This window comes from Eumetopias jubatus, unplaced genomic scaffold (assembly GCF_037043125.1).
Source record: "Eumetopias jubatus isolate StellerSeaLion01/CBP00866 unplaced genomic scaffold, mEumJub1_p1.0 scaffold_13, whole genome shotgun sequence".
Taxonomy (NCBI): Eukaryota; Metazoa; Chordata; class Mammalia; order Carnivora; family Otariidae; genus Eumetopias; species Eumetopias jubatus.
This window is the reverse complement of record NW_028274819.1, coordinates 108,131,081-108,150,147: the sequence shown is the minus strand read 5'-3', so window position 1 is coordinate 108,150,147 and position 19,067 is coordinate 108,131,081. Positions and strand designations below refer to the sequence as shown.

At 37.8% G+C, this 19,067-nt stretch overlaps 1 protein-coding gene across 9 annotated transcripts in view; it reads left to right on the top strand.

The window, feature by feature from the left end:
- ATM (ATM serine/threonine kinase) overlaps positions 1-19,067 on the top strand; it is a 119,322-nt gene that overhangs the window by 24,842 nt on the left and 75,413 nt on the right. For all 9 annotated transcript variants that reach the window (XM_028106043.2, XM_088017731.1, XM_088017730.1 and 6 more), the window contains 14 exons: positions 902-1,273; positions 2,315-2,509; positions 3,272-3,367; positions 4,695-4,920; positions 6,491-6,616; positions 7,560-7,685; positions 8,812-8,901; positions 10,945-11,107; positions 12,260-12,459; positions 14,778-14,860; positions 14,955-15,110; positions 15,974-16,049; positions 16,180-16,310; positions 18,287-18,407. In XM_028106043.2, the coding sequence (XP_027961844.1) occupies positions 902-1,273; positions 2,315-2,509; positions 3,272-3,367; positions 4,695-4,920; positions 6,491-6,616; positions 7,560-7,685; positions 8,812-8,901; positions 10,945-11,107; positions 12,260-12,459; positions 14,778-14,860; positions 14,955-15,110; positions 15,974-16,049; positions 16,180-16,310; positions 18,287-18,407 (2,161 nt within the window). The remainder of the gene's footprint in view (positions 1-901; positions 1,274-2,314; positions 2,510-3,271; positions 3,368-4,694; positions 4,921-6,490; positions 6,617-7,559; positions 7,686-8,811; positions 8,902-10,944; positions 11,108-12,259; positions 12,460-14,777; positions 14,861-14,954; positions 15,111-15,973; positions 16,050-16,179; positions 16,311-18,286; positions 18,408-19,067) is intronic.

Sequence of the window (19,067 nt, the reverse complement as noted above, 5' to 3'; positions counted from 1 at the left end):
GGGATCTTTAGAACTCATCTAGCTCAGCCTGTTTGCTTTATTACCAAAAAGAAAACGAAACTGGGAAAGGTTAAGCAGCTTGCTGAAGGACAGTTACAAGTTTGTAACTGTCAAGTCAAACTCGTGTGATCCATGCCTTGATTTTTACCATGTTGATGTCATATTTAAATATAACTGAGTCGTGAAGGGGGGGAAGCACCTTGATTTAGATACCTGTTGCTTAAGTTCATGTTTCTTTTATATGGTGGAGGATCCCTATTTCAGATTCTTCAGTTTTTCCATTTTGTCAGGGGTTATTTATTGAATACGTGCTGTGTGCCAGGCATTAGAGATACAGGAATGAATAAGGTGAAGTTCCTCTTCTTGAGTAGTTCACCTTTCAGAGAACTTATAGCAGATACTTATTGAATTAACTGAATGTCTAGGAAAAACAGTTGTTTGGGTTTTTTGTTTGTTTTCTTGTTTTGTAGGAATATTACTGGTGGCTGAAGAGCAAGGATGGATGTGATAACTCAGAAGTAGAAAATTGTAATTAAGTTTAGTTTTGTTTTTAAGTAGGCTCCATGCCCAGTGTGAGGCTTGAACTCATGATTCTGAGATCAGGAGTCATATACATGCTCTACCAACTGAGCCAGCCAGGTGCCCCTAATTTAATTACTCCTCAAAGTTTTTTTGTAAGGGGAATATGACAGCTCACCTACCTAGCCAGAAAGTTGTCATTCTTCCTGCCACTTTAGGAAGTAGGGATTAAAAAATATTAAAAGCCAGTTTATTTTTAGAGTGGTATGGAAAATAATGATGCTGATACTCTAGGATATTGTAAGGGTTCTATGTCTATATATTTGTTTTAGTTAATGGAATTGAGTAATTTTCAATTTAATTATCCTTTTATTTTATCTAGGTTACAGATTACAACCCAGTTAATATCAAAATATCCTTCAAGTTTACCTAACTATGAGTTGTCACCCTTACTGATGATACTATACCAGCTCCTACCTCAACATCGACATGGGGAGCGCACGCCGTATGTGTTACGATGCCTTACGGAAGTTGCATTGTGTCAAGGCAAGAAATCAGACCTAGAAGGCTCACAGAAGTCAGATTTATTGAAATTCTGGATTAAAATTTGGTCTCTTACCTTTCGTGGTATAAGTTCTGAACAAATACAAGCTGAAAACTTTGGTTTACTTGGAGCTATAATTCAAGGCAGTTTAATTGAGGTTGATAGAGAATTCTGGAAGTTATTTACTGGGTCAGCCTGCAGACCTTCATGGTAAGTTGACTATGTATTGTAAGAGATTTATATATAGACATATATACTTTTTTTCTTCCGGTTTTATAGTTTGTAACTTGAGGTAACAATATGTTAAATTTGATTTTAGATGTTTCTATTGTTTGTCCAGGGAGTCTTAATAAGTAAATAAATGTAAATTTAGTTTCAAGTGTAGAGAGATTACTAAGGCCAATTTTAAAGAATTAAATGTTTAAATTTCTTTTTTCTTTAATTGCATATTAAGTACTTATTGTTCAGTATCCATAAAAAAATTCTTTTTAGTAGTGCTACAGACAGTTAACGATAAGAGATAGTTCTTCTCAAACGTAATCAGACTTCTCACAATTTTTTGTGTTCATTTTGTCAGTAGACATTCACTCTATACTTAGATGTGTCAGGCATTGTCTTAAGCATTAGTAGCAGCTCAGTGGTAAATAAAATAGACAAGGTCTTTCTACCTCAGAAAGCTTATTTTTTAGCAAAGAGGATGGTAATCAAATTTGGAATGAGTGAGAAGCTTGGAGCTACGACCTGCAGTGACACAGGGACACTGAGGCCAGAAACTCAATCTGCTGTTGAACAAGAAATTAGAATCCTTCTCAGGGACTTGTACGAACTTGCGAAGCATATCTTGGAGACTTATGGGAAAGAGCGTAAGCATCAGGCAGAAGCTTTACTAACTGTGAGACCTCGGATGCCAAAGAGATTCAAATTGTTCTTGAGGGAAAGAAGTTGGAAGTGAGCTGGTGACTATTAAAATGGATGCATTGCTGGTGTTCCTGCAGGAATATATAAGTAGCGCTTCAGGCGTCTCCTTTTGCAGTACTTTTCTCCCGTTCTTGACTCTATTCTATCACTCAAGGGTGTGGAACACTTTGTCGGTCTTTTGTCACACTCAGTCTACTCGTGGTTATTCTCATGATGTCACCTATTGCAGATCATCAACCCATAGCCACTATGTTAAAGAAAATAAAGAACTTTTAGTATTGAAAAAAGAAAAGAGCTGATCTTTAACAGCGGACGTGCTTGGCTTTGTTGTAGTCCTGCAGTTTGCTGCTTGACTCTGGCAATGACCATCTGTGTGGTTCCCGAGACTGTAAAAACAGGAGTGGAGCAGAGTACATGTGAAGTAAATAGAAGTTGTTCTTTAAAGGAGCTGATGATGAAATGGCTCTTACTCTCTCAGTTAGAGGACAACTTTGAGGACTGCACAGAGCTGCCTCTGGTTCTTCACAGGTAACTTAAGCTCATTAGCACACTGCTGTTCTGTGTTGTAAGGTACTCTCCATGATTTGATACCACGTGGCTTTTTTTTTTTTACAGTAATGCAGCATTTCTCAGAGCAAATTCCAGATACTGAACAGTCCCTTTGTTTTTACACCGTTCTGCGTCTCTGTGCTCAGATCTGTTTATGTTCTTTTACTTTGTTCTTATGTCTGCTGAGACAGTGAGAATAAGGGAATTAGAATTCTTTGAGCACTCATGTGTTCTTTGTGATTTTCTGTGAATAGGTTCGTCTGAACGTATATCTGATGCAGTTGTATCCTGGAATCATAATGAGAGTATGTTCTGGGTGATGGGTGTTCAGTTAATGGGGGGAGGACGCTAGAGACAGAATGAAGCTTAAACCCCGGGAGGCAGAGCAGCTTGCCCATTTAACCTTTCCACAGCTGCTAGCTTGGACCCGAGGACTGCAGGACGGACCTTTGGATCCTCGGGCTTTTGCTTTAATTTCATAATCTGTTTATTTCAGAAATGATTTTTAAAAACTGGATAAGTCTGCTGTCAGAAAGTATTGAAAATGATAGTAACATAAAATGTCTGCTTCTTAATTCTTGTTTTAGATGTTCAAAAATTCAGTACAGATGAAAGAAATTTTAATTTTGGATCCAGGTTTTAGAGGTCAGGATTTACAGCCAGACATGGATGTGTAAGGTTAAAGAATGCTTTAAATGGCTTTTGGTCTTCTAAGTGAGGATTTTTTTTTTTCCTTTGTAGTAATTTTCCTCATCTTGCAGTGGAGAAGATTCTTGTGAGTCTCACTATGAAAAATTGTAAAGCTGCAATGAATTTTCTCCAAACAGTGCCAGGATGGTATGTTACCTAATAGAGTTCTGTGGTGTTTTAAGTCACGGCTTTAATTACAAAGATAATCATTTTAGCAGAATAGTAACTACATCTTAAAAATTATGAACTAGGGCGCCTGGGTGGCTCAGTTGGTTAAGCGACTGCCTTCGGCTCAGGTCATGATCCTGGAGTCCCGGGATTGAGTCCCACATTGGGCTCCCTGCTCGGCGGGGAGTCTGCTTCTCCCTCTGGCCCTCTTCCCTCTCGTGCGCGCTCTCTCTCTCTCTCTCTCTCATTCTCTCTCTCTAATAAATAAATAAAATCTTTAAAAAAAATTATGAACTAAGTTGATCAGTTTAAAAAAAACATCACACCTGTGAGCCTATTAGGGCTATTAGGGAAACGCTGTTTTTTATTTCAGTGATTGTAATCTGCAGCTATAATTTTTGATCCAGTTGACTGTTTTTTCATGCTGTGTAGTATAGCTTGTGACATTTGCCACTGGAAGATAGAGAATGATTATGATGGAACGTTAGGAATGAGTTCTTTAAAGATATGATACATTTTTGTATGTCAAGTAAAATCTATTAGCTTTAAAACTAATGGTAATAGAGGATAGGGAAAGTAAAAATAAATCTAAAAACCTCATTTTAGTTGATTGACTCAGGAGGCCTATGTTTATCACTGTGACTGAAAATGACTCACTGGCATGAAGATTCCTAGTCTCCCTGGAGAGGGCAGAGGATGAAAAACTCCATTTTGGAGAAATCAACAGGCAAAAAGGAAAATGTTTTCAGATAATGTTTATCTTAGTGTTTATGCCTGGTATTATTCATTTTTTTTTTTAATACTTTCTGAATTTCTCTTGGAGATTGTAACTTGAATGTTTTTATCCGTTAATAAAATTTGCTACCGCATAATGAAATCTGATACAAGTAGCTATCAATTCCAAAGAAGAGAAGCATTTATTTTTATTTTTATTTTTATTTAAAGATCTTATTTATTTGACAGAGAGAGAGAGAGAGAGAGAGAAAGAGAGTGAGCACAAGCAGGGGGAGTGGCAGGCAGAGGCAGAGGGAGAAGCAGGCTCCCCACAGAGAAGGGGGAGCCCGATGCAGGGCTCATCCCAGGACTCCAGGATCATGACCTGAGCCGAAGGCAGTCGCTTAAGTGACTGAGCCACCCAGGCGCCCCAAGAAGAGAAGCATTTAAAAGAATAATCCATTAACCATGTAAGGACTGTGTGAATAACATAGACACTAAGTTAATGTGTTCATTTGTAATATATTGCTGCTACATGGAGGTGAAGCAGTTGGTCATTCAGTTATAAATTTAAGATCTTACTTTCTTGAAGTGAACAACACCAAAAAGATCAAGAAGAGCCTTCATTCTCAGAAGTTGAAGAACTATTTCTTCAGACAACTTTTGACAAGATGGATTTTTTAACCACTGTGAAAGAATGTGCTGTAGAAAAGCACCAGGCCACTGTAGGCTTTTCTGTCCACCAAAACCTCAAGGAATCACTGGATCTCTATCTCCTGGGATTATCAGAACAGCTTTTAAATAACTACTCATCTGAGGTGAGATTTTCAGAAGAAATGTCTTTGACTCAACTTTGGTGGACACTTAGGAAGGAGAAACAGGCAGGAAGGGCCCTAAGGATGATGAGAGGCTTGGTTTAAAAAACAGTGACAGTACAATGCGTACAAATAGGGAAAACTTAGCATGAAAAAAGGAAAACCCAAAAAGAATAGTTTGTGTTTCTTTTGTACCAGGAATTCTAGTAGACATTAAATAAATAGAATTCCTTGCGTAGGTTAGTGGGGAATAGTAATGGTTTTGAGCATAGGGATTCTATGATGAGAAAGAACCACTCAGTACAGAGAAGGGAGATGTTAATAACAGGAAAGGACATCATTTAAACTGATCTAATAGATTTTGGTGACACTTGAGAAGGAAGAAGTGATTAATAAAATGTAATAGAGGAACCAGCAGTCACCCATATTTTGGAGGTCACTGGTAATTTTTCATAAATCATTTCCTTTGCCCTCTTAAGATCACAAATTCTCTTTGTGTGTGCTGTTCTCTTGCCAAAACTCTCATTTCTGTTGACATGAGGTAAATGCCTTTCTGCCCATTTCTGTGTATTCAAATCATCCACATGTCAAAATCCTGCTAAAAGCCTTTCTTAGATAATCTCAGCCATGGTAATTCATCTTTTAATTTTCACAGTACTTAGTATTTCTTTTTAAAGTGAGTCTTAGCTCCTTCCTTGTACTGTGGATATTTGTATGTTTTATACACAAATGTCTCAAACCATGCTTTAAGCTCGTTAAAAGGCATACATATTTTTATTAATCTTTGTATATTTCACAACACCTTGTTATATGGTAAATGGTAAAATATTTGTTGAATAAAATAAAATCTTCAGGTTACTCAGTGGAGTGAATTCAGTAGCCGAAGATGATGATCCAGAGAACCAGAGACAGTATACCTTATCCTTAGTTACTGGCGTTCTCCTGGGTCACAGTTACAACCATTTTGTAATATGGTCCTCTGTGTTTTCCCCTAAAATGCCATTTCCTGCCGTATAGGAGCAAAACAGTCTGAAAATCTTATTTTTCTGTGTAGCTGTTAGAAATTTGTAAATAATTTTATAAAATTGGCTATGTGGTATCTACTTGCAAAAATTGTGCTGGTTTCTGGAGTCTAAAAAGCTTAATAAATCAAGGTTCTTATCCTTCAGAAGGTCGGAATGTCATTTTAATATTTTTTTATATGAATCTGATTTCTGCTCGTGTTCTAAGAGTTACAGATAAGTCTGTCTACCATTTTTTTTTTCTTTCCTCCCCTACCTCAAATGTGAAGGGCCTATGTGTGCAGTACTCTGTGCCACTTTTAAGAGGAGAGAGATACCTGACCTGGCCATTAGGAGATACTTCTTTTTTTTCCTGAGGCTCCTAGTTACCATTCTGCAGGGGTCTCTTAGATGTTCATAGAGATAATCAGAAACATGCCACTATTAACTACATTAACTAAATTTGTTTCTTAATATGTACATAAATTTGTTCTTACAAAAGATAATCGTGGAGTACTCAAAATTATTTATGAAACGAGTATTTTTTTTTTTATTTTTTGTTTTACTTTAAGACTACAAATGCAGAAATGCTTATCCGGTGTTCCAGTCTTTTGGTGGGTGTTCTCGGCTGCTATTGTTACGTGGGAGTGATAACTGAAGAGGAAGCATATAGGTCAGAACTATTCCAGAAAGCCAAGGTATGAAAATTTATTCTATTAAAGTTTTGGATAAATTTGAATGAAGTATATTCCTGGGAAAATTGGTATACTTGCTTGGAAAAACAAAACTTTTACGTAGGTTAGCTCTTTCTCTTTCATTTATGCCATCTGAGAGAAATGATACTATCTGTTCTTCCTTAACATTTGTAGTTGTTTTAAGCCAAGTATAAATAGAATAATTGAAATAATATCATATTAAATTTAATCTTATTAACAAAAATACTGATTTTTATGGGCACTTTTAAAAGTTTTTCCTTTGGGACGCCTGGGTGGTTCAGTCAATTGGGCTTCTGCCTTCAGCTCAGGTCTTGATCTTCAGTTTCTGGGATCAAGTTCCACATTGAGCCTGCTTCTCCATCTCTCTCTGCCCCTCCCCCTACTTGTGCTCTCTTACTCTCGCTCTCAAATAAATAAATAAAATGTTAAAAAATTTTTTTTCCTTTGATCAAGTGTCCTAAAGAATCCTTGATTCTTGTTATACAGGTAGGCTCTAAGTGTGAAACTTTTTTTCATCTTTGAGTGCTGTTCAGTCAGTGGTATGATTTGTAAGGATAACAAGGTATAAGATAGGTCATTTAAAAAATTGTTACCATGATTTTTAATTACACTGTATAACCAAATATAACTTTTTTTTTTTAAGATTTTATTTATTATTTGTCAGAAAGAGCAAGGAGAGAGGGAGGAGCAGAGGGAGAAGCAGGCTTCCCGCTGAGCAGGGAGCCCGATGTGGGGCTCGATCCCAGGACTCTGGGATCATGACCTGAGCCAAAGGCAGATGCTTAACTGGCTGAACCACCCAGGCGTCCCAACCAAATATAACTTCTAAAAAAACTTCATTTTTCTTCTTAAGTAAAACTTCAGAAAGCAATCACAGAACTGTAATTTTAACTGGAGTTTGGATTTTTCCTTCTTTTCTTAATAGTCTCTAATGCAGTGTGCAGGAGAAAGTATCACTCTGTTCAAAAATAAGACCTCTGAGGAATCTAGGTTTGCTTCACTGAGAAATATGATGAATCTGTGTACCAGTTGCTTGTGTAACTGTACCAAGGTAAGATGTTCTTACTTGACTGGTTGTCTAGGAGGTTGATAATTGGTTGGTTGGTGGTAGTACTGGTTTTTGGGTCCATTCATAAATTTATACACTGATTTAAAATTAAAGTGAATGGTAAATAAAAGCAACTGGAGGAACAAAGCAACAGGTAATCTTGAGTTTCTTGTGAAATCAGTTCATCATTTCAGGAAGGTTTCTGAGGTTATTTTACTGCTTTTATATACAACTATATATATTTTATTCATTTTATTTATTTATTTAAAAGAATTTATTTATTTGACAGAGAGAGACACAGCAAGAGAGGGAGCACAAGCAGGGGGAGTGGGAGAGGGAGAAGCAGGCTTCCCGCTGAGCAGGGAGCCCGATGCAGGGCTTGATCCCAGGACCCTGGGATTATGACCTCAGCCAAAGGCAGACACTTAACGGCTGAGCCACCCAGGCGCCCCTGTTTTTATTCATTTAATAATTTGTTGACAATTGGCTGTGTGACGTGCATACCACTATGCCAGGGCTAGCGAGCACCACGAAGATAAACATCTCCAGCCACATACATTACTCTCTTTTGCCCAGACAGTCTTCTGTGACACTTGGTAGAAAGAGTGCTACTGCTCTGTGTAATCTTTATTCTGATTGGGACCAAGCCTACGGTATAGCTGAGCCAGCCCAAAGTGTTGGTAACAGTTGGAAAAAACGTTTTTTTGAAAGCTAATGATAACTACATGGCTGTATAACAATATTACCAGTATATACTTTTCATTTTATAATGTGTTTTTCTTAAAAAAAAATTAATTTGTTTTTCGTTGTTTTTTTTTGCAAGTGGGGAAAAAGAAATGGAAGAGTGAACTCTAACTTCTATTACTTATGTTTAGGGTCGGTAGTTGGTATTTTACTTTAATGTTTATACATAATTTAATGGACTATAGTTATTACTTTAAAAAAAGAGCTTAGTGTTTTTAATTCAATTTATATCTTGGCCCTAATAGTAAACTGTTTATTTATGCTTCTTATGATAGAGAATTTCCAGTGTAAAAAAAAAAATATACATTTCATTTAAGATAGAGAAAATATTATCTCCCAGGATGACTTTTTATTTTTTTGTTTGTTTTTTTTGTCTTAATTACAGCCCAGTCCAAATAAGATTGCATCTAGATTTTTCCTACGATTGTTGACATCAAAGCTCATGAACGATATTGCAGATATTTGTAGAAGTTTGGTAAGTATGTTTATTTTACCACCCTATTTCATTGATTCTAAGATTTTTTTTCGTTGACATCTCTCTTCAGTAGGGATACATCTAACAAAATGTGGCATCTTTGTTTTTTTTTTTTAATATGTATTTATTTATTTGAGAGAGAGAGAGCATGAGAGGGAAGAGGGTCAGAGGGAGAAACAGACTCCCTGCTGAGCAGGGAGCCTGATGTGGGACTCGATCCCGGGACTCCAGGATCCTGACCTGAGCCGAAGGCAGTCGCCTAACCAACGGAGCCACCCAGGTGCCCTGATTTTTTTAAATACAGAAATTAAAGTTACTTTGTTTTAGGAACATACTGTTTGCTTCCTAATGTCACTACCTTACATACTGTTCAGCTTTTAATTTTTCGATAATGAATAATAGACTGAATGATTGGAAACTAATCATCTAGGCTTATACTTAATTCTTTTTTTTTTTAAAGATTTTATTTATTTATTTGACAGAGAGAGAGATAGCGAGAGAGGGAACACAGCAGGGGGAGTGGGAGAGGGAGAAGCAGGCTTCCCACCGAGCAGGGAGCCCAATGTAGGGCTCGATCCCAGGACCCTGGGATCATGACCTGAGCCTAAGGCAGACGCTTAACGACTGAGCCACCCAGGCACCCAGGCTTATACTTATTTCTGTGTAATAGTAGCAGAAATCAAAATAATCATCTATCCTGGGGCGCCTGGGTGGCTCAGTTGTTAAGCATCTGCCTTCGGCTCAGGTCATGATTCAGGGTCCTGGGATCAAGTCTCGCGTCGGGCTCCCTGCTCAGCGGGAAGCCTGCTTCTCCCTCTCCTACTTCCCCTGCTTGTGTTCCCTCTCTCACTGTCTCTCTCTCTCCTGGTCAAAATAAATAAATTAAAAAAAAAAATCATCCTTAAAAATAAAAACAAAAGGGATCTCTGGGTGGCTCAGTTGGTTGAATGTCCGACTCTTGGTTTTGTCTCAGGTCATGATCTCAGGGTTGTGAGATTGAGCCGTGCTTTGGGCTTTGCACTATGCGTGGAACCTCCGTAAGATTCTCTCCCTCCCTCTGCCCCTGCCTCTCCCACCCCCAACCCCCTTCCCCACCCCTGCTTGCACGCTCTTGCTCTCTCTGAAAAAAAAAATAAATAAAACAAAAATTTTACCAGACAACATATTTGCATTGTGGTATTTATTTTTCTTCCATACAAACGGGCTTATGCTACACATGCTCATTTGTCTGTGTGTGCCTGGCACATGCAATAGATACTCAGATATATCTGGAACTTGGTTATTTTCACTTAATAATAAATCTTGGTCATTTTTCCATGTTGCTACATGCTGCTATTCTTTACCTTTTTTTAATAGTTGCATTGTATTTCATTATTGGTAATGGTATATTTGTATTTTTAGCCCATCTGACCTTAACATTGGAAGTGTTTTCTATTTTTTTGTTATTGTTACAAAGAGTTTTGGAGTAAAGATTCTTGTACTTTTGTCTATTTGTATTTGTGCATATGAGGGATGTAGAATAAATTCTAGCACTGGAATTGCTTGTTCAGAAGGAATGTGAATTTTACTCTTTGATGGATATTACCACTTTCCTCCAAAATAGTCATACCAATTTATACTTTTCCCCATATGCTCATCAATTTTGGGTATTATAAAGCTTAATATAAGAAATTATTTTGGGGCTCCTAGGTGGCTCAGTTGGTTAGGCAGACAACTCTTGGTTTTGGCTCAGGTTGTGATCTCAGGTTCCTGGCACGCCCAGCGGGGAGGATTCTCTCCCTCCCTCTCCCCCTGCTCGCGCATAGTCTTTCCTCCTGCTCTCTCTCAAATAAATAAAACATTGAAAAAAGAAATTATTTAAAAAGTTTGCATATTATTATTATATAGACCTATTGCAGTTTATCCATTTTTCATTGTTGGACACTTAATAGAAATACTGCAGTGTTCATACACATGAATCTTGATTTGTTTGAATAGTTGAATTTTAACTACATCATGCTTCTGAAAGAAGCCAGTTTGAACATTTCTTTTTCTTCTTTGAAGGCGTCCTTTATCAGAAAGCCCTTTGACTTTGGAGAAGTAGAATCAGGGGAAGACGATCCTGATGAAAATATGATGGAGGTGGAGGATCAGTCGTCCATGAATCTGTTCAGTGACTCCGGCGCTAGTGAAGTGGGCATGTCTGGAGACGGCCAAAGTACTTTCGGTAAAGACGCATTTACTGTTTGGGATTGCTTTTACCTCTTTGTATGCATTTGGCAGTGTAAAAGGCCTCATACATACCAATTTTATGCTCATTTTATTTTCCCTCACATAGTCTATTAAGTTTGTTCCCTTCTGTGTATGTTAGATTTCTCTGATTATTAATTGAATTTTATTAATTACTCATTTTATTCTTCATGAGAGGAATTTAAAATATTCACTAAAGAAGTAGAACCATGTGATGGATTATTTGGAAAACAGCAGGAGAGTGAAAACACCCATACGGCCATCACTTTTAACCTTTTTCCATTATTATAATCATCAACATTCAAATGCTTTTTTTTTTTTTTAAAGATTTTATTTTTTTATTTGACAGAGACAGCAAGAGAGGGAACACAAGCAGGGGGAGTGGGAGAGGGAGAAGCAGGCCCCCTGCTCAGCAAGGAGCCCAATGCGGGGCTTGATCCCAGGACCCTGGGATCATGACCTGAGCCGAAGGCAGACGCTTAACGACTGAGCCACCCAGGCGCCCCTCAAATGCTTTTTTTTTTTTTTTAAGATTTTATTTATTTATTTGAGAGAGAGAGAGAATGAGAGATAGAAAGCACGAGAGGGAAGAGGGTCAGAGGGAGAAGCAGACCCTCCGCTGAGCAGGGAGCCCGACGTGGGAGTTGATCCCGGGACTCCAGGATCATGACCTGAGCCGAAGGCAGTCGCTCAACCAACTGAGCCACCCAGGCGCCCTCAAATGCTTTTTTTATACCTTGTTCATTTTAACAATTATAAGTGTTTTTTTTCATTAAGCTATTTGTATTGATAATTATCCTTTTTAATGGCTTCATAATATCCCAGTTAACATACATCATAATTCAGTTGACCATTTTTTCTTGTCAGAAATTTAGATTCCTTTTTCTCTATACTTATCAGTACTGTAATGAATTTGTCTGTATAGATTTTCCTATAGATTATTTCTGGATGATAGAATCCTAGGGTAACTTTTCATGAAGAATTTTGAAGCTTTTAGTGTGTAATCAATTTCACCATAATTTTGCTTTCCATATACTTTTATCTCTCTTTTTTTTTATATTTGAGCTAATGTTCAATATGTGTTTCCTGTATCCCTCTCTTAGTTTTAATAAGTGCTTTTTATTTTCAGGTGCCATGAATCCTTTAGCTGAAGAACATCTGTCAAAGCAAGATCTACTTTTCTTAGACATGCTCAAGTTCTTGTGTGTGTGTGTAACTACTGCTCAGACCAGTCCTGTGTCATTCAGAGCGGCTGATATTCGGAGGAAATTGTTAATGTTAATTGATACTAGCATGCTAGACCCTACTAAATCTCTCCACCTACACATGGTGAGTTAAGGGAAAGTGACATATCTTCAATTCTGTCTGTTGTTGCTGGATAAATGTAGCAGACTGACATACAAGAATCATGTAGTACCTTTGATGGCTTGAAATTGCTTCCTTAGGAATGAGTCTGATGCTAGTTATAAAATACACTTTTTCTTTTAATGTACTGTGAAAAAATTTTAAGTGGATCCTGAAACATTAAGACTTGCATGGACTTTGGATAGATTTATTATCTTCAGGTATAATTATTATAAATTATTTTAAAGTAGGCTAAGAAACACAGACTCTGATGTGAAAATAATACATAACCTTGTAGTTGAACTCTGAATCTTGCTTTTACCTTAGTTTATTTGCTTTAAAGTTTTGTTTTTGCTTTAAATATTTTTTCTTTCCAAGTTTTTTTTTAATTCCAGTTTGTTAATATACGCTTTAAATATTTTTTGATATAATTTCAACGTGACAGTAAAATTACAGTACTACAGGGATTCTCTCCTATTCCCTTCATACACTTGCACAGTTAACATTTCACCAAATTTGCCTTTTCATTTTCTCTTTCTGTGTGAACGTGGGCGCGCTCTCCCTCCCCCCACCACACATGCACACACGTCTTTTGTTCAGAACATTTTGAGATTAAGTTGCTGATGTGATGCCCCTTAAACTTCATTGTATGTGCCAGAAACAGTGATACTCTCCTATAGATACTCTGCTAATCGGGAAACTAACACTGTATCATTGCAGTTAGTTGTCAAGTCTGTTCAGTCTCTTCGAACTGGGAGCAGTTCCTTAGTTTCTCCTTCTCTTTCCTGACCTTCATATTTTTAAATAGTATAGCCACTTGTTCTCTAGGAGCCCGCACTTTGGGTTTGTCTGCTTCTGTAATTAGATTTAGGTTTTGGTGAGAATGTTAGAAAAGGAATCCCTCTCTTGCCCTGCCCCCATCAGTCTGTCCATCTGCTGCTAGATGAAACCTTCAATTCCAGTCCGACATTGTAGAATTTGTTTTTTTCTCTTTCCATACTTGTAGCTCCCTTTTCCAGCAGTAAGAAAGCCGGCTTCCCACTTACCTTCAATGTAGTTACTTGTTTACTCAGAATTCTTATATGTAACATACCTCCTGACCATGTAGGCCATCACCCCCTTTGCCCCAGCATCGGTGAACATTGAGGGAGAGCCTCTGGCTCACAGTTACGGTGCGTGCGTCCGTGGTCATGCCCCCAGTCCCAGAAAATTGGCAAACATGCCTGTGTTTCCTCAGCCCTGGGAAACATGCCAGGGGATTCCGTGAGTAGAACCTCTTGTAGTCATGTACGTTGTGTCCCTGGTAGAATCCCTTGTCATGTTCCAGCTGCAGTGAACAAGCTGGTTGATCCTTTGATCCCAGCAAATGTGCTTGGTTGAATCCTGTTTGATTCCCTGGTTTTGACCCCAGCATACTAGTCAAGTCTCCAGCCCCGGCCAGTGAGTAGGGCTGGGTGCTTTTCTTGAGGCTTTGGTTCTTCAGATCAGTTTAAGACACTCAGTAACATCGAATATATGACTCTCAAGGCAAATATTTAAAATGGTCCAGTTTAGTTTTCTTTTATATCTGAGGAGTAAGAAACATTTTTCTACATGTAGATGATAGGAAAAAAACTCTTCTGATTTCTTATTATAGCTAGAAAGGGATTTGGCAACTCTCCGAAACTGGCTGCCTAGTTGTAACTACCATGATTATACCTGGTAGTTGCTGAGTGCTCTTTGGTATCCACAATAGCATAGAGAACCCTACACGGTTGCTCTATAGGAAGATAACTCAAGGTATTTATGACTTTTTCCCTGCCCACAGTTATCTCTGCTGTCCAAAATTCATTCCTAGAACAGTTTGTAACTATTGAAGTCTTATCCCCAGGCATTATTTTTGGAGGGTAGGAATGTAACGGTAGTTTCGGATTCTTGCTCAGGCTCTTAACCCCAGCAGTGATAGCAACTACTTATTTATTGAATTCCAACAATAAATTCTAGACATTTACATTCATTACCTTTATTCCTCATAGTAATCTGGCCAGGTGTGTGCTATATCCCCATTTATAGGTGAGAGTACAAAGGCTCAGGTGACAAGGCAAGTTTTTTAACCACACAAGTAATAGATTGTAGTGCCAGCATTTGAATCCAGCTGCTTAACCTCAGACTTTTTTTTACTATACTGCCTCCTTTAAAAATTCACTGGTCTTTTTTGTGTGCATGTGTGTACATGTGCATGCATTCATGGATGAATTTATGGTTACATATATAAGCAAATGATTTATGGAAAAAAATGATCTTTTTCTCTTCAATTATCTTAGTATCTAGTGCTTTTAAAGGAGCTTCCTGGAGAAGAATATCCTTTGCCAATGGAAGAGGTTGTTGAACTTCTAAAACCACTATCGTAAGAAATTAAAGCCATCTGTTGTTTTCACTTTAAATTTATAAGCTAACTGGTATGTTCTGTTCTACTTACAAAGTTGAACTTTTTCCTGCAGCAATGTGTGTTCTTTGTATCGCCGTGACCAGGATGTTTGTAAAACAGTCTTAGACCACTTCGTTCCTGTAGTGAGGAACCTGTGTCAAGGCGATATGGGTGCTGAAAACACAAGGGATGCTCAGGGGCAGTTTCTAACAGTGATTGGAGCATTCTGGTAGGTGCAGAGTATTTTGCAGAGTTCTTAATTTTCTTTGCTACTCTGGATACAATTGCAGACTTTGCATTTCTACTTTAGTGACTTGGCTAATCCTTGAATGTAACTATATACAACCTTTAACAATGGTAGAATGTAGCTCCTGTTTTCCTCCTTAATTGTGTGAAGAACTTAGTGAACACACTGGCCTTGTCACCATCTGGGTATTTTATGCACAGTCAGAGTGTGACGTAACTTTATGACACTGAGGAGCACATGTATGCGATTTAGAACTCATTGACGCACTTGATTGATAAGGACTTCTGAATTGGTATAGAATGTGGTTTTGAAGTCTTTGATATGAGAACAAAACTTCACAAATGTTTTCCTTTTAAAGCAAGTTTATGACCTGGTGAGCTGAAGTGTGGTAGCCCCTAGATGAGGTATAATCATATAAAATGAATAAGATACATTAAAACGAACTCCCTTTTTTTTTTTTTTAAAGATTTTACTTATTTGTCAGAGAGAGAGAGCAAGAGAGAGCGTGAGCAGGAAGGGAGAGGGAGAAGCAGATCCCCAGCTGAACAAGGAGCGCGATGCGGGGCTTGATCCCAGGACGACCTGAGCCGAAGGCAGATGCTTAACCAACTGAGCCACCCAGGCACCCCTAAAATGAACTCGTTTTCAAACTAACTTCTTTTACGAAAGTTGAGAATATTGACTGGCATATGCCACATGATGAGAATTAAATTTAGTATGGAAAGAAATTTTGGAAGGATAAGAATAATTAGAAATTGAATTAGTCATACCCAATGATTTTTTTTTTTTTGACTGTGCTTTTACTGGAATAATTATTTGACTCTGAAACACTTACTTTATTTCAGGCACCTAGCAAAGGAGGGGAAATGCACATTCCCTGTAAGAATGGCACTAGTAAAGTGCCTTAAAACTTTGCTTGAGGTGAGTTATCCACGTTAATTATTAGTAAGGTCTCCAGTGAAATTTCTAAAGTAGCCTTTGTTTGTTTTTGTCAATGGGTGATTTTTCTCTTGGTATTTCGTATTTAACACCAGTTGTTCTTTTCCCATAGACCGATCCTTATTCAAAATGGGCTGTTCTTAATGTAATGGGAAAAGACTTTCCTGTAAATGAAGTATTTCCACATTTTCTTGCTGATAATCATCATCAAGTGGGCATGTTGGCTGCAGAGTCAATCAACAGGTAATGGGTCCTGCCTTCATGAAGAGTCTGAGATGCCGCAGGTGGCGATGTCGTGTAACGCCGCCGTGGCTCACTGGCTGTGGCATGAAAAAGAGCCGGCGTCGGCCGAGGAGCCACTGTACACCTGGCTTGGATGCTTTCTCTTAACTCTGACAGTCCTATCACTTAGACACTGTCCTTGCCTCCAGTTTGTAAATGAAAAGTGGCTTCAAGAGAGAAAGTAACTAGCTCAGTGCCCTGCAGGCAGTAAGTGGTGGAGTTGAATGAGGTGTGTCTGCTCCCACTGACGGGACGCGTGGAATGTTTGGCTATTACTTCGTATTTTATAGGAGTTTGTAAAGAAAATGAGCACATGTCACAGTGTGCTAATTACAGTTATGTTCATGTGAGTGAACATACAGTTGGGCACTGGAGTAATCCTATCCTAGAAACCTGTTCTGTGAGTACTTGAAGAAGCAAGATTAATTCCCTAGCACTGCATGTTTCTCAGGTTGTCCATTTGATTTTTAAGATCTAAATTATAACCTATCTCTGCCTTTCCTACCTTCCACTCCCTACAAATAAAGTACCTCTCTCCTTTATCTTTCTCAGTAGCATGCATGAGCACTTGAAATGTTATATTTTAAATGTAACACATCTAGCTTAAATAGAAGCTGCTAGAAGTCATTGGTTTTTTTGTCTGTTTTGTTCATTGCTGTATACTCAGCACCAAAAACAATTATGGCATGTGGTAGGTGTTCAGTAATTTATAAAATAAATAAATGTTTGAAAAAGGAACTTACATTATGCTTTAAAATCACCAAAACTGAAAATCATTTGGGTAACTTTACTATTCAGATGTAAGTAATCAGTAATTAAACATTGCTATAAAGAAATTGCCGCAGCAGTCACATAAATGTATGTGTTAGATAAACCTAACATGTGTGCATAGTTTGAATGTGCTGACAGTAGTATTTTCACAAATCAGAATCATGTCTAATCCCTCAGGTATAGGATGCTTTTCAGAACTTGCATTGTAAGGGTTGCTAATGAATGTGAGCTTTACTTCAAGTCCTTAAAAGGTGGAAAATACACACCAAAGCTAAAGATCTGGGGATATGGAGAACCACAAGTTAAATGTAATAAAGCAGTGCAGTGGTGGCTTTGGAAAACCTCTTTAAGATTTAAAAAATGTATAAATTCAAGAATGACATGAACATAACATCTCTTGGAATTTTTTTTGCTTTTTGGTTATTGTTGATATTTAATAGTGGGCTATTGTAAGAGATGTTAGAGAACCTGGAGGAATCAGAGAACACCAAAAAGTATAAAAGCTTTGGTTACTAAAAAAGCAGAAAGGACAAAATTGATCAGAGTTGTCCTTAAATATGATAGGATATTATGCAGAGAGCACTGGTCAGCTCTTTTCCATCACATAAAAAAATTAAATAGATCATCAAGGCATAAAGCTATCCACTTTGCAGGACAAGATCACTTTTTTTTTTTTTTTTAACTAGGCTCCCCGCCCAGCATGGACCCCCAGCACGGGGCTTGAACTCAAGATCTGAGATCAAGACCTAAAAGCTGAGATCAAGAGTTGGACATTTTAACCAACTGAGCCACCCAGGCGCCCTGAGAGAACACTTTTTAAAATTAGAACAGGGGGACGGGAGTCTAAGGCTTGGTGTTTGATCAGAGGATAATTTTTCTTTATGGGCTATTTTGAGGTCAGGACTTTTTAAGTTTGGGCTCTAAGCTAAAAGATTTTTTGAGACCCTTTCAGTTCTAGGAGAAAAGGGAGTATATATTCTAAAGACCTGTTATTAACCAGTGCATCTGAACCTGTTTAAATGGGCTTAGATTTCATTAGGTTTTTTGAAAGAAGGCTCAGTATGCTAGTATATCTCACAGTGTGATTTATTTGTGTCCCATAATATGCTTTGGAAAATAACGTTTAAGGTAAAAAATTATTTGACTTTTTGCTTTATTTTTTTAAGGTTATTCCAGGATATGAAATACAGAGGTTCTTCCACATTATTAAAAGCACTTCCTTTGAAGCTTCAGCAAACAGCTTTTGAAAACGCGTACTTGAAAGCTCAGGAAGGAATGAGAGAAGTGGTAATTTTAGCAATGCTTAATTGCTTTTATCACATACTTCTTACAAATATGCCATCTGTTACTTTACCAGTGTGGCCTAAGACAGTTTGCGTCCACCAGTTTACTAAAACAACTGTGTGAATTAATTAAAATTGGTTAGAATTAGTCCAATAATGACAATTTCTTTTGGTTCAACGTATATGTACTGTTTTTTGTGGGGGGAAAAAACAAAATTTACTGAGTTTTTGTGGGAGTACAAATGGCTTTCTTTTTTTATTAAAATTTTTTTAAATCGAAGTGGGGTTAACCTGCAGTGTTATATTAGTTTCGGGTGTATAACATGGTGATTCTGTGCATGACTCGTGCCTGCCGTGGTAAGTGCCGTCACCGTACAGCATTATTACCGTGTTACTGAGTGTGTTCTCTGTGCTGTGTTTCTCATCTCTGTGACTTACTTATTTTATAGATGGAAGTTTGTACCTCTTAGTCTCCATTCTCTGTTTCACCTATTCCCCCACCCGTCTCCCCTCTGACAACCACCAGTTCTCTGTATTTAAAGTCTGATTTTTTGTTCATTTGTTTTGTTTCTTAGATTCCACATGTAAATGAAATCATTTGGTGTTTGTCTTTTTTTGACTTACTTCACTTAGCGTAATACCCTCTAGGTCCATCCATGTTGTT